Raw genomic sequence first — 16222 nt, 5'->3', positions numbered from 1 at the left:
ATAATATAATTAAAGTAACTTACCCAGATTTCACAAAGTTGGCTATATACTCCATTATTTTTAAGGAAAGGCTTTTTTCTTCCAGAGTAAATTGTCCTTCATACTGGGGGTAAAATGGCAGCCCAAATCCATACTGAACATCGGGTAGGAGCTCCAGGCTTGAACTGAAAAATACACATAATAATAATGAAGCCTCCCCATGCATTTCCTTGCTTTGAAGGGAGGAGGGCTATAGTGAATGTTTTAAATAAAGCATTTAAGTTTCAAATTATTTTAAACAATAGCTAGAATCATGGGAGCTGCAGGGCTCAATGCTTCTTAATACGAGGCCATACCTAAAAGAAGAAGAGCTGGAAGCAAGAATGTGCAATATGTGCAGTGAGGGGCCTGTAGGCATTTCCTACAAGAGGGAACAATGGAAGAAGGAGGTATACATCTACTGAATTGAAGTTACACACAAGAGAAGTAGGAAAAAAATCTTTTTGGTTTATGCCTAAATGTTCAATGAGGTCTGAACTACCGTGTTACCAAAACAAAATGCAAAGAGGAAGGTGATGGAGATTGGGGCAGCACAACAACAGAATGATCCTGGTTTATTTTAGAAGCCTGAAATGAAATTGTGGCCGTATCTAAAGTCAATAGTTTTGCCAGCTGACTTTGCTGGGATCAGGATTCTCTTCTCCCAATAGACTCTGAAATCCAAGAGGCGCATTGTAGGAAGTGTTTTTTTTGTCTGTTTGTTTTTGCAGGCATAGTTTCATTCTAGTTTCCTTGGTGGTGCCAAAGTTTGGTCTCTGGAGTGGAATTCTCCTTGAATTTAGTGTGATGGTCTGATGAAACTACATGGGAGAGAGCATCATACATCAGACTTAGACGCCTGAAGATGTACGAGTCATGAATGCAACATGAAGTGCTTCAGGAGTTTGGAAAGAGAAATCTAGGCAGGAAAGATGATCCCATACTTGAAGGACATGGTGGGATAGTGCATCTGGATTTTAGTGCACCAGAGATCCAGCCAGGACCTGATGAAGGGCACTAGATGCTGGAAAGTTTGTCCAACATCTCTCCCACCTTGGGCAATGTCAAGGTGGGCAGCAGCAAAAGGCCAGGGAGAAATAATGGGATTTTTTTTAAGCCTGGCATAAAAAATAATGAGGTACACTAGTTATCTGTGTTAGTCTGAAGCTAGGCAGAAGGCAGGGTCGACTTGCACTTTATAAACTATCTACCACACACAGAGAGCATAAGCTGATTAAAGGACAGATGCTGCATCAGATGCTGTGAAAGGACAAGCGTAGAGCACTGCTTTTCCATTACTGGAACTGCACTATTCTATGCTTGTCCTTTCCCGGCTGCAAAAGGTTGTTTAAAGGTGGCACCACTGAAACTACTTTAGCTATGGACATAAAATAACATGGCATTGATAAGTGCCAGCTGCTGCTTCTGATGGAACAAAGCTTATATTTCAAAATACAGGAGGCAGGTGGTCTGAATAGAAGATGGTTCCTCTATATTTTAGCAGCAGTGGTGCCACACTCTTTTCCCAAAGCCTCCATTTAAAAAACAAACACACACCCTACTAAATGAAACGCATCTTTGTCTGATTTGCTTTAGTCCTATCGTAAAACCTCAATAACACTTAGCATCTGGAAACTGAATTATTTACAGATTATTCTGCAAAACAACGTAGAACTGAAACTAGATTAAAGCATATTTTTCTGCCTCAAATGTTTACACAGGGATTAAGCAAGATCAGAGTTTAATAATTCTGCTTCAGAAATAATTTGCTTGGCCCTATACATTACAGCAATGTTTGGCATGATCACTGCAAGAGAAGTTGGAGGCAGTGAAGGGAGCTGTTTGCTGTATTTAAGAAAAAGGCTCATTTTGGGGTATAACTGATGCCATCAAATTAGCAAAGATGTGGGAAGGGGGCAAAATAATTCATTTCAAAGGAGTTCTGTTAAGGTGAATTTGACTTTAAAACAGCTGGGCTATTAGCGTAGCCTGTATCCTCAGCAATGAGGCAGACAGACAGATGTCATTATAATTCACATCCCAGAAGTAGTAAATTCTTAAACCAAGATCCAAATAGGATTATATTTATTTGTAATGATGTTAACTGTACCATTGTGAGAGGCCACTTCTGACCCTTGTTCCTGGCTGACAATCCTGCACTCTGGCCAGGGAGTCAGTCGTAAGAGGATGGTGAACAAAAGACTAGGACAAAGGTTGTCTGGATCTGTCCGTGGCACAGATCAGCAGTAAAGCTGGAGAAAAAAAATCTGTCTCTTGATTTTGCTCTGACACTCACTGGTGTCGTCTCTCAGGACAGGGCAGCTGGAGTGTGAGGACAGCGTGCCGCCCACAGGGGCTCTGACCAGAGAGGAGACCAGCCGTCTTAAGAAGGACCAAGAGCAGCCATTCCTCCCTTTATTGCATGGGGGAAGTGGGATTCTGACAAGCGCAGAGATGAGCGACTGTAATAAGTCACTTATAGCTTTATTGCAATAAATGTTTTCGCTCTTCCAGGAAAGCATCTAACACTCCCCCTTTCTCAGAACATCAGAGCTATCCTGGGTCAGATCAAAGGTCCATCTGGCTCCAGAAGTGGATTGAGGGGGGAGGTGGGACATGGCAGTGCAGTTGCACCCTCTTTCTGCTACCACCATCCCCAGCTGACTCGGGAACAGAGGTACCCTCAGAGCTGCTCCTGCCCCGCTCCAGCTGTGGGCCACTATTGCACAAGTGCCAGACTTGGCAGGGGACAGCAGTAGCAGGGGATGGGCTGCCCCTTCCTGCACCTGCTCCCCACTCCAATCATGTTCCTTGCTGGCTGGGAGAAGGCACTGAAGGAGCCACCCTGCCCCCAGCCATTTCTGCCTCTGGTTAACACAGACACATGGGGAGACCCAGAGCTACTCTTCCCCTGCTCCAACTATGGGTTGCAGGCAGGCAGGCTCCAGGGGAAAAACAAACAAACAAAGATCAGGCTCAATGCTTTTTTTCCCCTCTCTTGGGTGGAGCCTGCCTTCCCGGGCTGCTGCCAGGCTGCCTGCAGGGCTTCCTGCAGAACCCCTAAGCCGTACAGAGCCCGGTGCTTCGCTCCACAGCTGGTAGGGCAGCAAACTAAAACTCCTCCAAGGAGTTTTAATTTGCTGCACCCCAAGTCATTTAAGGCGCATTATGCCACCAAATTTGCTACAGCGGCTGGAATTAATGTGCAATACACCACTGCAAACACCAACACCATTAAAGCAGTACAAAAGCATTTAGCCCGCTTTAAAGTGTCATGCGCACACGCCTCTTGTTTCATCTACACATAGCCCAGGTCATAGATGTAGATGTGCTCTCTCTGCACCAACATACATTGGGCTTTTTTTTAATTATAGAAAGTAGAACAGCTCCAAGAGGACAGAACAAGAGGCTAGCTCAACAGTTCAGCACCTATGCTGTAGACTTGGGATGGGAGTGAGTCCTGTTGAAATCTCAACTCCCAATCAGGCACAGCAGGGATCTGAACCTGGGTCTGACATCCCAAGGAGATGCCCTGAGTCCTGGGCCCTGAGAATAAAAAAAGGAGTTAAAACAGCAGTTTGTCACAAAATGCAATTGCTTTGTTCCTGCCAGCAACATGCAATGCTTTCAAAAACAGGAGCGTGTAATCCAACAGATCATCTTTAAGATCTGATGAACAAGAATGTCACCGACAATAATTTATGCCCCTCTGACTGAGTGGGTCTCTAAGGTGCCACCCTGCCATGAAGATAATAAACAAGAAGACAATAAATAGGATTTACAACTGCTATTGAAGGGGTTTCACATTCTGGCTCCTCCTATCTCATATCCCCTAGTAAACAGGCAGCTGATTTGGAACCGTACCTTTGTTCTATTTCTAGTTCATCATTTCCCCCTGGAAATTCATTTTAGGATTGCAACAGTTTTCATTATAGATGAATAATGGTGGACTCTAACCTGGAACTCTTCTTCTGTTTTCCTTTCTAAAAAAATAGTCCTTAAACTCCATGTCTGACAATCTGAGCTAATTTCATGGCATTCTGAGTCACATTGTCATGTATTTTTGGTTGGTTTCATGCATTTTTGGGATTTCTTTTTTTTTTTAAAGTCTGTCAGATAAAGGTAGGCTAATGTCATAAGTCAAAGGCATTACATTGTAAACTACTTTTCAAATCTCTAAAATAACAAGATGGGGATAATTCTTAAGAAAGAACTACTGAAAAACCAAGGCAGCACTCAGCTGATGGAAACCTGGGTCATTAATGAACATGCTAAAAGGATATTTATTTGGCAAAAGGTCTTTTTTTTTTAGCTGTATTGGATTACTGATATCATTGTCTTTGCAAAGCAGTGATAACTATTAACAGAATAGACTCTTCTATGCTACATGACTTCGAACAGAAAAGACATGTCTAGCTACCTGTTTCCATTTCTTCTCATGATATTAAATTCTTATTGATAACTAGACAACAGGAGCATATAAACGGGGATTTAAACCTGGAAAAAAAAAAGAGCGCTATTGCTCAGACAATATGCAGACAGAATTTGCGTGATATCCTCTCTGCAAAATTCATTCCATCTTTATCTGTATAAATAGCTTTGGCCAGATTAACTAATACTGCACTGAGTATATTTTACAGAATAAATGTTCTCTTTCCCAAGCTATATTGATTTGAACCTTGCTATTTTTTTGTGAGGGAGAGAGAGGAGGAGGGAGAGGAGCTAGGGAGAGAGATCAAAAATATTGAGACAAACCAATGACATGCTTGGAGCAAGTAGAGAAGAGCAGCTGAATGGGGAAAGCTTGGATTTCAAACCATCTTCAGTCTTGCCCTGGCTTTGGCTACAAATGTTGAAAAATCTCCTGGTATATTGCCTGGTGCCAAGCCAGAGCTATGCACATACTGATGTTCACGATCTTCCTGTCTGCCTAGGAAGATGTGGATAGACAAGTAGCTAAAAAATCTTAATGCCAGCCCTGCTATTTCAGCCTGATATATGAGAGTTAAATTGGGACCTTTTTTTCTCTGCATCATTACTCATAATAAAGTTCCATTGAGCAAAGTCTTTGTTCAGACTCTTTTGTACAAACCTAGTTCCTTCAGCTGATTTGCACACATACAACTGGGCTTTTACAATTGGAACATACTGAACAGTCTTCATGAGGACATGCTTAGCTGCGTTAGCCACGTGCAGCTTCCAGAAATGACGCAGAAGTACTTACACTTATGTTAGTCACTTATATTATCAGATCTGGTTGCGGGTAGATTTGTGGGATAAGAAAGCGTCATTTTTACATAGTTTGTTTTTAGAACAGAGCTGTGCTTTAACCATGGAGAGAGCAGCATGTGAGCTGGGATCACAGTTTAGAGAGTTTTTGGTCCTCAGTCTCACGCTCAAGATCTTCTTTGGCATTTTGCAGAAGGCTTGGCCATGCTTATGGAATTTGGGAGGGGGGGATCTCATCTGTGCCATGCTTTGCTCTTGGTGGCCAGGTGACATTTTTGGATTGCTTAGACTAAACAACTTGGGTGAAATCAATGACAAAACACCCCACTGACTTCAGTGGAGCCCAGATTTCAAAGCACTTACACTGCTGAAGAATAAGATTCCAGATTCCTTGCACACTTAAAGGACCACATGCAGACGTGCTCTTGTGGCCCCTTTGAAAATTGGTTCAAAATGAATGAACCCACAATTCTTTTTTTTCCAAGAAATGCTGGAAATGATACATTAGGTTGTTTGTGCAGACTTCTACGTTCCCCTCGCATTAATACTGGCAGATTTATAGAGTGGGAATCGGTGTCCAATAATGTCCTTTTGGCAGTGACAGTCTCAACCAATCTGACAGAAGGGGAGCAATCTCTCAGCACTTCAAGGATTTTGCTTGGACTCGGTGTGAATTCTAGCAAAATATAAACCCAAGCAACCTTGAAAGATGATGCTGTTTGGCTACCATCAAAATCAAAGAAATGGCTAGATATTTATAGCAACCTACTGTGCCAAATTAAGGCTTGATATGACTTCACTGACTCTGGGGATACCAAGTGGTTCACTGCATCTTACACTATATAAAACTTCTAGACTAATGGCAGAATGGGAAAGAGAGACGTGCGTTTCTCCCAGTTGTCTTCTTTAAGGAAAATCAGAACATATGGAAAAAACTTACAGGGCTGACTATTCCTCTTGGTATAAGGCTGCCAGATTGAATCCACTTCTGTATCAAAAGGGCCCAAATGACTTGCAATTATATCCTGGAGCTTTTTGTGTATTTTCCATACATGTCACTCCCTGCGTGCTATTTATTCTCAATATAGAAGATGTTTAACTGTATACTACAGCTGTGCCAATGGAGCAGAATAGATCCCAAGTCACGGGGACATGGGCCAAATGAAGCATCTCAATGTTTGTGTTCATCCAAAAGATTCTTAGATTTTAATACCAGATACAACCACTGTGATCGACTAGTCTGAAATCCCACTTAACACAGGCCGTGGAATTTCACCACGAAATGTTAGTGTTCAGTCTAATAACGCACAGGTCTACTAGAGCAGGGGTGGCCAACCTGTGCCAAGTGACATGGGCAGCTGTTGCGTGACGCTTGGTAAAAGGAGGTGCTGGAATGGAAGCAGGGAGTGGAGCTCTCAAGTGGAGCAAAAAAGGGCAAGATCTTGCTGCTAAAGGAGGTGTCACTGCCATGCCTGGGTTAAATCTTCTCTGGTTCTGCATCTACCACCAAATTCAGGACTTCAGAACTCCACTTGCCACATAAAAATGTGACAATTGCTGGGCTAGGGAAGGGTTAAAATTTCCTTTTGCAGCTGCTCTGCCCATGCTCCCTACAGCTGTAGGCTTGAGCCTCCCTGCCTCCATCCCTGTGTCCCAGGGCACAAACTCGATACATCCCTTGTGGGGGTGGGACTCAGGGGAAGGTGGTACTCGGGGGAAGAGTGATGGGGTGGCACTCAGGGGAAAAGGGAGGTCCTAATTTGTGGCATGCTTCCCAAAAAGGCTGGCCACCACTGACCAAGAGAGTATCCTTCAGGAAGCCAGACATATTGGTCACGGGCTAGATGCAACAAGTGATGCACAAATCAGAGGGGGCAAAGCCAGATTTGAAGTCAGGAAAATAACTCACTGAAAAGCTTGAGTGTTTTAGGTCCAAAGTTTCCAAGCTTGGTGTTGTGCTTTTTTATTCTCTGAGCCTTTCTGCTCCATGGTGCTGTTAAGCTGCTCCTTCTCTGCCTTTCTTAAATCCACTCTAGCCCAATATTTTGCCTTTATAAGTTTACCCAAGTCTCCAAAATTCTGCATATCTGTTATATAACAAGGCCCCCAAATCTGAATACAACTACTCTATGGAAAGATACTTTAGAGAGAGAAAAAAGATCTGGAGTGGCAGATCTGGGCAGGAGAGAGGCAGAAAAAAAGATGCAAGAAAAAGGTATGATGTGGCTGCAGGAGCGAGAAAGGAAGATTAGTTTAGCTGCAGCATGAATGGAAGAGGTCAGGGAGATCTGAAAGAAAGAGTTTATCACGGTACAACAGAACAAAAAACAAATTTTAGCACAAGGGACAGAATGAAAGTAACAATTGTTAGAGAGGAGTTAGAGGAACAAGTGACTTTGGTACCACAAGTGTACACCATGTCCTGTGGTCACTGCTCCTGATTGGTTTTAAAACCTATTACATATAACCTATCATTTTGTTACCATCTCTTCACCACCCACCATCTCCGATCAACTTGCTGGTCTCATCCTCTCTGTTTCAGATGAGCAAGTTCTTTGCAGCTAGGAGTCTAATTTCCTATATGTTTGTACACGCGGTGTTTGTATTCTTGCTAGTAATCAGAACCCCCCGCCTCACATTTCAGTGGATCTATGTGTATATTCAACCCAAATCAGATGCTCACTTCATTCTGTCATAATTATGGGAATCATTATCCCTGTCACTGAAACGCACCCCCATCGCAGGGTGCCGTTTGGGTATTTGCACCTCGGCATACCGTACAAAAATACAGAAGCAAAAGAGAATGCCGTACTACGGAAAATAAGCAGGAAGTAATTATTCGCGTGAAGTTCTGCCTAAGACACCAAGACTGACAATGCCTATTCCTGTGACGACCATTGTGGAAGTTTCAATCCCCGTAGGAAGGACTCCCAGCTGGTGGAGACCGATACCAGTCTGCTCATTGCAACAGAGCCACGCAGATTCACAACACCACCTGCTCTGGCCCTGTTAAATGACCTGAACCTTGACTGATACATATCCTTTGAAAGGCAGCACCTTCAGCAGAACAGTGGGTCTTAAAAGCATGTTAGGGCACTGCTGTAATAGCAACTCACTGAGATCAATGCCGCTTAATGAATCATCAGCTTCCCAGATCACATCTGGAGCTGTCTAAAGGGTTGCTGACTAGCTTCTATATAATAATCACGATACTGTTAAAAAAAACCCCACGTACATTGCTGTCAGAATGTGCTTATGAGGTCTCAGATTTCTTTCTTGCAACTAAAATTATTTCCTAAACTTTTCTGCACTCTAAACACATTTGGTCAGTACTGAGGAGCCACATTCTTGCCATGATGCTCAGAATAACTGTTTACTCGAAAGCCTAAGTCTTCTGGGGGAAAAAAAAGCAAAAAAATGGCATGTGTGCTATACAGTTTTGCCGCAGATCATTAAAGCAGGAGTTGGCTATGGATTGTGCTCCTTATTTAAAATGACTGAAGACTAAAGCAGACACAATGTCATGCCAAGCTTCAGAGAATTTTACCATATGGATGGTAATATTAGTTCATTCTCTCCAAGTTCCATTTACTTTTTGAAAACTCATTGCCTAATGGTTTTCTGTAATTTTCCATATATATCATAGATAAACAGAGTGGGCTTTCTGTCGATGCCCTGGTGTGTGTGTGTGCGCCTACATATATCACATATGTGCATGCCTGTATGCACATGGCCTAATGCGAGGAAAAACATCTTTTCACCCTCATCTCCAAAGCTTCTGTCCATCTACAGTTTATTATTTAACTGCAAGAAGTGTTGGAAAAACCCTCAGGACCCAAGTAGTGGGAAATACTGAGGCAGACTAAGAGTTCGAAGACACATCATTGTGTACAGCAGCTTATTTTCACAGTACACTCATTTTCAGAGTACACATTTTCACAGTAAGAGTATAATTCTTTATAAATTTTAGGTACCAACGTGGCCCCTGTAAATGTGGTGTCCAAACACATAAATTAATTACATTAAAATGAACGTAGTTATCCTTTTACCACTGCGAGGTAGGGCAGTGTTGCTATTAGTATTTTACAGAAGACAAACTGCAATATAGAGGGCTGGTCTCTCTCTCATTAATAGCTCGGGCAGGCCCATGCTGAAACAGTGCATTGCTCTGTGTGTGCTACGTCCTGAACCGGAGGAAAGTGTCTCGTTGTGATACCACGGGTGAGCTAATTGGTTCTGCCTAACGAGGCCAGGTGCAGCACCACGCAAGCACAGTTGCACTGCTTCCAGTGCTCAGAGCAGGCGTGATTTAGCACAGTGCTGCCTGGCAAAGGAAGCAGAGACAGACATGCTCAGAGAAGCCAAGGCCACAGGCCACAAATGGTATTTAACCTGGGACTTGGGCTCTGGGCTGTTTGGCTTTCTCAAGACTGAGGCACTTTTGGGTGAACCCAGGAGGAGGGGACTTTACTGGCAAAAGGTCAGCCAAAGTTTAAACCCACCACTCCCACCGCCCATGAGAATGCCCCAACTTCCACGCTAAGGGCTGCTCTGGGGAGAGGTGGGCACGGGGCTCGCTCAGGTTGAAGACGTGCCACTGGGTTCTAGCCCATGTCCCAGGTCTCTTACCTATGTTAGCCAATGGCTGTTTCATGTCAAATCCTAGCTCTAATTGGAGGGCATGTAAATTTGGACATAGCCCTGCTATATACAGAGATTTTATTCTTTACTACCTTGAGATTACAGGGTGTTCCCATATTATATGCTAGACACAGCTTCATGCTGTGCAGTCATACCCAACAACGGAGGCTTCAGCATAGCCTGCCTTGTGTACAATGGGCTGTCAGACAGCTTGCTGAGGGCAGGGCTGGGGTAGGGAGCAGTTTCCACATGCTAAAATTGAGATGAAAAATTAGGAGGTGCTGTTTTACACACACACGCACGCACTGACCAGGGGGTTGGGGGGAAGTGCAGTATGGTCTGAGCCCTGAATGAGGCAGGGGTTCTGTGGGCCAACTGGTGTAACCCACAGTAAAGGAAGAACATATCACATTGCACACACATAAAAAGACCAAAATAAGGGTGCACAGGCAACCTGAATTCTGTTCCTCATTTTCAAGTGCTTGACTTTGCAATCTGAATAGCATTCTTTTAGCACAGAGGGTTTTTCTTTAAGACTAAGTTAAGATGTGCCTGGACCATGTAGGTCAGATCCAATCGAAGCCCTGGCACTTGGAGGATGCAGAGCTAGCATTCCACTTCTCATTAGATGAGACTTGGCTCCAAGCTACTGAGATGGCCAGTAGAAGCCAAGATCTGATTTGAGAAATTCCTGACTCTGTGGCTTTATCTTCTCACCACCTAGTGTCAGACACCAGGTTTCTTAAGGTGGCTATTGGAAAAAGAGGTAATAAGCTTTGCTGCAACTAATTTTCATTTATTATCGGTCCAAATTGACCAAAAGATGGATTAAAAAAGACAAACGTAATGTGCTGAGCTGGAAAGCATGAAAAAACAAATGAACTAGCTTTGAAGAAGATTGGCTACTATGTAGGCATTTTAAAACGTGTCCTCGAGCCAGGAAGTGCTATATAGACTATTACTCATATGGAGACTGAGAAGTAATAACTATTGCAAGCACAGGAGACAGATTTCTAATGTGACAGGATGAGGTGGGGGGGGAGGTTTACTGCATTTTCATGAATTTCTGTGGTTCTAACACAGTTCCTATTTAGGTACAGAGAGCACTGCCTTATCGCTCTCTGCAATTAGCCCCTATCACTGACAAAAAATGGCCTGCCTCCATTTGCCTGCAAGATGAAACCGTCTAGCTAATTTGAGGACACTTCTTTCCATTTTCCCTCTGCTGGGTTTTGGCACAGTGCATCCCTGCTCTCTTAGGCGCCTTAGAAAAGTCTCTTATCTTGGTACATTGGTAACTAAATAGAACATTGTACAGAAGTTCTTGTCAGAGTTCCCAAAGCAAGAATGGCTCCCTTGGGATTCAGTACTGCTCTAGTTTTGAATAAAGTGACTCTATGTGCTACAAAAGCATCTACAGCCCAGATCTGAGTTGGTTTTCAAATGCTCCCCGCCTTGCAATCAGGAACAACTGCACTCAGGGCTCAACTTTAGCTCAAAGAATAGAACAATAACAATTAAAAGACCCTTCTCTACTCACTGGCATCAAAATGCTATTCACATACCTCCCACCTTATTGGGGAAAATCCTAGGAAAAGAAACAGCTCTAAACAACATGCTTCAGAAGCCTTGAGATTCTGCTGGACCAGGAGAGTAGAGACTGGAGACGGCCATGGCCACCTGTGACCCTGATTCAAGAAAACACATAGCAGGACCTGCAAGTTAAACACTGGCATACTTATTTCACTGGTTTGGGGTCAGCTGCACCCAAAAGTGACTGCTGCAGCATCCTGTGATGCTTTTGACCCAGAAAGGAAGGAACCAGGATCAGAAATGAATGCGGTGAGTTTGACTCACATGGCAAAAACAAACCACTACCTGGAAATGATGCTGTTGGCTTGACTTCTCTGAAAAGACATGTTTAAAATAGATTGAAACCCAACTGATTGAAACCTGGTTAACTTTAAAAATGTGCAGCTGTCCATTAATGAGAGGGGGTACTTTGAGTGTAACAGAATTAAATGTCTCTTGGCCTCCATACGTCTCAGAATGATTTAAAAACACAGTCCGAGAAACCGTGTCTAGTGGGAGTTTTCACTCTGTTGTCATTTAAAACTAAATACAGCATCTGTACTTAATGCGATTCACAGCAATCCCCACTGTTAAGGATACATACTTGGCTTCGTCCCCGTTCTTTGGACTACTCATATATGTAGGTAACTTCCCTCACATGAGATGTTCCTCTGAGCTCATAGCAGGTGCAGCCAGGGAGTGACAGAGAGAGGCATGCCCATTTCTGCTTTTTCTTGGGACCAGTATAAGCCCTGGTATATATTAGAGCGTCTCTGAGTGCTGCTCTAAATCATGATGCTCTTGCCACAGTTGCCCGTGGGCTGCACTGCAGTCCAGAATGGCCATAACACGCACTGGGGACACTGCAGTTCCTTCATGGCTTGAAAATTTCACTAGAATAATGTAGAGAGACTGGATCGGGGGTCTAGAACATGGTCACTCAGGGGCTAGGGACAGACATTACATATAACCCAGTTTAAGTGATCAGAAACTGGTTTAAACCTGTAACAGAACAGATGTTCAGTGCACATAACCAGTTTCAAAATGGCCAAAACCGGTTTGAGATAAACCTGGTTGAGTGTAGTATCAGACTTAACTGATTTCAGTCAAACTGGTTTATGCAATGTCTGTCCCAGACCCCTTGCTGGTTTAAGTTAAATCAGACTCCCCCAGCTTCCCAGCATGCTCTCTGGGTTGGGCAGGGCTCTCTGCTGCACAGCAGGGTCGGCCCCTCCCCTCTGCTCCCTAGCCAGAGCTTCAGCAGAGATTGTAAGCATCTGCCTCATTTCTCCCTGTTCCTCATCCCTCCGCCCCTGCCACTTCCTGCTAAACAGAGATCCCCATCCCCTCTGCCTTACACAAACACACAGCGTTAGCTAGCAGACCACATGCTAGCTACGGTCCGTGCCATGGCGGACGGGACAAAAGCAGAATCAGCAGGTAGCTGGTAATGTCTCTCTGTTGTTTTCTTAATAGGATGGTAAACACTGAGTTAGGGGAGATAAACACTGTGTTATGAATTCCCTGCTGAGCTGGTCGGGAGTGGGGGGAACCCCTTCCTAATCAGAGTGTCCTGCTGGGGCCTGGCTATGCCCCCCTCAGCTCAGCGTGGTGGAAGGGAAGGGAGGGCTGCTCTAGCACCCCCCAGCTTCTAGCCTGAGCCACTGCATGCATGTGCCTACATTTTTTCAGTCCGGAGGGGATGTCTATACGGTTACAAACTGATTTAGCCTAGCCAGCTTAGACTTACCTGCAAAGATTGAATCAATTCAGGCTCAGGCTTTTTGAATGTCTGTCCCTAGCCAGGAAGCCTGTGGCACAGTTTGAAAAATGAACCCAGATCTTCTAAGCCAGTGCCTGAATCTCATCACCAGTCCGCTTTGTTAAAAGGTCATTATCGAGGCCCTCTCTGTCAGGCAAAGAGTCAATAGCAGAACTCTACAGACCTCAACAACAGCAGAATGAAGGAAAGCTTCACACCCTTGGAAATCCCACCCTGCTCCTTTTCCCTTTATAATTTCCCTTAAAAAACTCCATTGGACAGCTGATGACTTTGGACCAGGCTTCTCTTGTATTGCATAGGTGACTTGTGCCATGCAGAGAAGAGACAAAACCAGATCTCTTGGCCTGAACCCTGCTGATATGAAAAAGTTTGACAAAGTTTGGACCATGCAGATTTTTGTTTTGAAATCCCATAATCCAAGCAATAAAGCAAAATATATCTCCTTACCTGCTCTCTGAGGAGCTCTCTGGCACGTGGTACATGAACACATTCCCTCTAGAGTTATCAGCCCAGTAACTCGCCATGCTTATAATGGGGCAGTTTATAAAACGGTCACTGAGAAAGAAGCAAACAAGAATATACTCATAGAGAAACAATTATGCAACCAGAAAATACTTCCAAAATCTATATTTCTTCTTTTAGACAGCTGGTTTCCCCATCTCTTCCAGTCTAGCTTCCATTTCCTATCTTTACCCCAAAGGGGTGAAACACAGCCTTCCCAGACCCTGACGCTCTATGTAGGCCTTCCATGAAGAAGGCAACCATTACCAGTATAACTTAAAAACCTCTGAAAATGATTCCAAGACATGTTTCCCCACACAGTAATGTTGCATTATGATGAAGGTCTCAGGAACTTCCAGAGCAGGAAACAAAAGGGCTCTCTCACTGATCCTGGGGCATCCCACGCTTTCTAATGGGATGCTTTATCCTATTTATTTCTGATTTTTAGCACTAACAAGCTTGCAATGGCATCTTGCAAGACTGTTAGTATCTCAGTGGTTATGGGTCAAAAATGCCTGATTTGGATCTTGGATTAGGATAATTTTGGAGGGTATTTCCACATTTGGAAGGATACTTGGGTGGGCATCTGCTTGACACCGCTCAGTACAGAAAATGTAAATGTCTGAAGGAGGTGGAGTAATGGCCGGAGTACAGGTGAGAGAATTATACGATAAACTTAAATGTGTACCCAATACACATTATACACAAAAATACGAACCACACATGATATGAAAGTCAGAGGTTTTAATTCTTGTCACTGCAGTAAGCATGAAACCTACCTACTACTTAAATATTTTACTGCCAGAAGTGCCCGATAAGAAAAAAAAAATAATGTGAGAGGAACACAGAGATGCGCTTCTCTATTTAAGTGTTTTGACCAGTTGCATCGGTTCACCAGCATTTATTTTAAGCTCACAGAACCTCAACTCAGAGACCACAAAACACTGGGTTGTCTGACCACAGCTCTCTTTAGCAGTTACATTAGACAACACCCCTTAAAACTAAAGCTACCATTTTTCTGCAACCTATAAGCGCACAACTTTGTGGGAACAGATGTTCTGTGAAATATCAGGACTTTGAAGCTATTTTCTCCTGAGAAATGTTCTGAAACCTGTTGGCCACTTAAAATTCAATTCTCTGTGGGTAAAGCAAGGAAAGGAGTCAAATGTTTTAGGTTAATTTTAAAAAACAAAAATCAAGTGTACATTCCTTCTCACAGCTCGCAGAATACTGTATTAAAAAGACTCCATAAAGCTCAATTTAAATATTGGAAAAAATATCACAGAATTTCAGCCGAAACCATTTAAAATAATTGAAATCTTCTAAAACTGCAGTCTCAAGTGCATGTGACTTGCAGCTTAACTGTTTAAGGTGCTTTTTTGTGGTTCATGAGCCCAGTAGAACTTTACAAAAGAATTATAGACCCCGAGTGTAAAAGTGACCTTGGGTTACACATTTATCCAAGGATAAATTTCTCCTCTTCCTTAACTACCCATCTTCACTAGTTAGGGCGGTTCTGATCACCACTTCCATTCCTCTCTGGAGCATAAGCTGGGACCTGGAGAAAGTATTATAGTGGAAGCGTTACTCAGTGGGCAGAGCAGCGGCTTAGCTTTCGGGGTGTTTCAAGCGTACTGAATTCTGTTTCCTGTCCCTTGCACTCAACTCCTGGTGTGATCTCAGGCCAGCCAGTTGCATCTCTCTCTCTGACTCAGTTTAACCATCTGATTAATGCAGGTAATAACTCTTACTTTCCCCTCCCAGGGGTGCAGTAGGGCTTGCTTATGCATCCTGGGGCCCTTGGATAAAAGAAGTGACTGTAGCAACCTTAATTATTATTTTAATGGCTCCTTGCTGAGGACTGCACAACAGTGAGGAACTGTGCTTCTCAAGTGATTCAGGTACCTAGTTGTTTATTGACGTTTTCCCAATGGTTTTACATGTTTAAAACTGGACTCTCTCTACAGTGCACGGAGACAGCCTAGTGATTGGCACCTTGTCAACAGAAGAGGCTGGCAGGCAGGGAGGGAGGAAAAGCCCAGCGAAGCAGTACACTGGATAAACCACCCCCGGGTGCCACTAAAACGAATAAGCCGCCATCTGCACTCCACTGCTTGCTTGTGTACTTCAGGACCTCAATGCACAGGCAGACCCAGACCACCCAGAGGCCCTTCCCAAACGGATCTGGTTGCTGGATTCCTGGATAAGATTTTCTAAATTAATCTTGGCTCACTCTCAGCTTTGTCTCCCTTAGGCTCTCTGGTGTTAGCAACCTGCGATTTCAGTGAAGATCTACTGAAAGGGGAAGCGTGCTTCTAGAGCTCTCCATGCTGGTGCAAGTGTGGGAAGATACTGTGCAGCACAGACAGCCAAAATCACAGCCTGTAGCTGTGAGTGCTCCCGTAAAAGCAGGCTTGAAACAGCCTGGCTCAACAAGTCGAAGGAAGCAACCACTACATTCATTCTCTTGGGGATAAG

General features: G+C 43.7%; 1 protein-coding gene across 1 annotated transcript in view; it reads right to left on the bottom strand.

Annotated features, from left to right (window-relative positions):
• TG (thyroglobulin) overlaps nt 1-16222 on the bottom strand; it is a 209880-nt gene that overhangs the window by 4575 nt on the left and 189083 nt on the right. The window contains exons 44-45 of the mRNA XM_006021995.3: nt 13691-13798; nt 24-158 (exon numbers count right to left, since the gene is read on the bottom strand). Coding sequence (XP_006022057.1) covers nt 24-158; nt 13691-13798 — 243 coding nt within the window. The remainder of the gene's footprint in view (nt 1-23; nt 159-13690; nt 13799-16222) is intronic.

This window comes from Alligator sinensis, unplaced genomic scaffold (assembly GCF_000455745.1).
Source record: "Alligator sinensis unplaced genomic scaffold, ASM45574v1 scaffold651_1, whole genome shotgun sequence".
In the NCBI taxonomy this organism is placed as follows: domain Eukaryota; kingdom Metazoa; phylum Chordata; order Crocodylia; family Alligatoridae; genus Alligator; species Alligator sinensis.
This window is presented reverse-complemented; position numbering and strand designations above follow the sequence as displayed.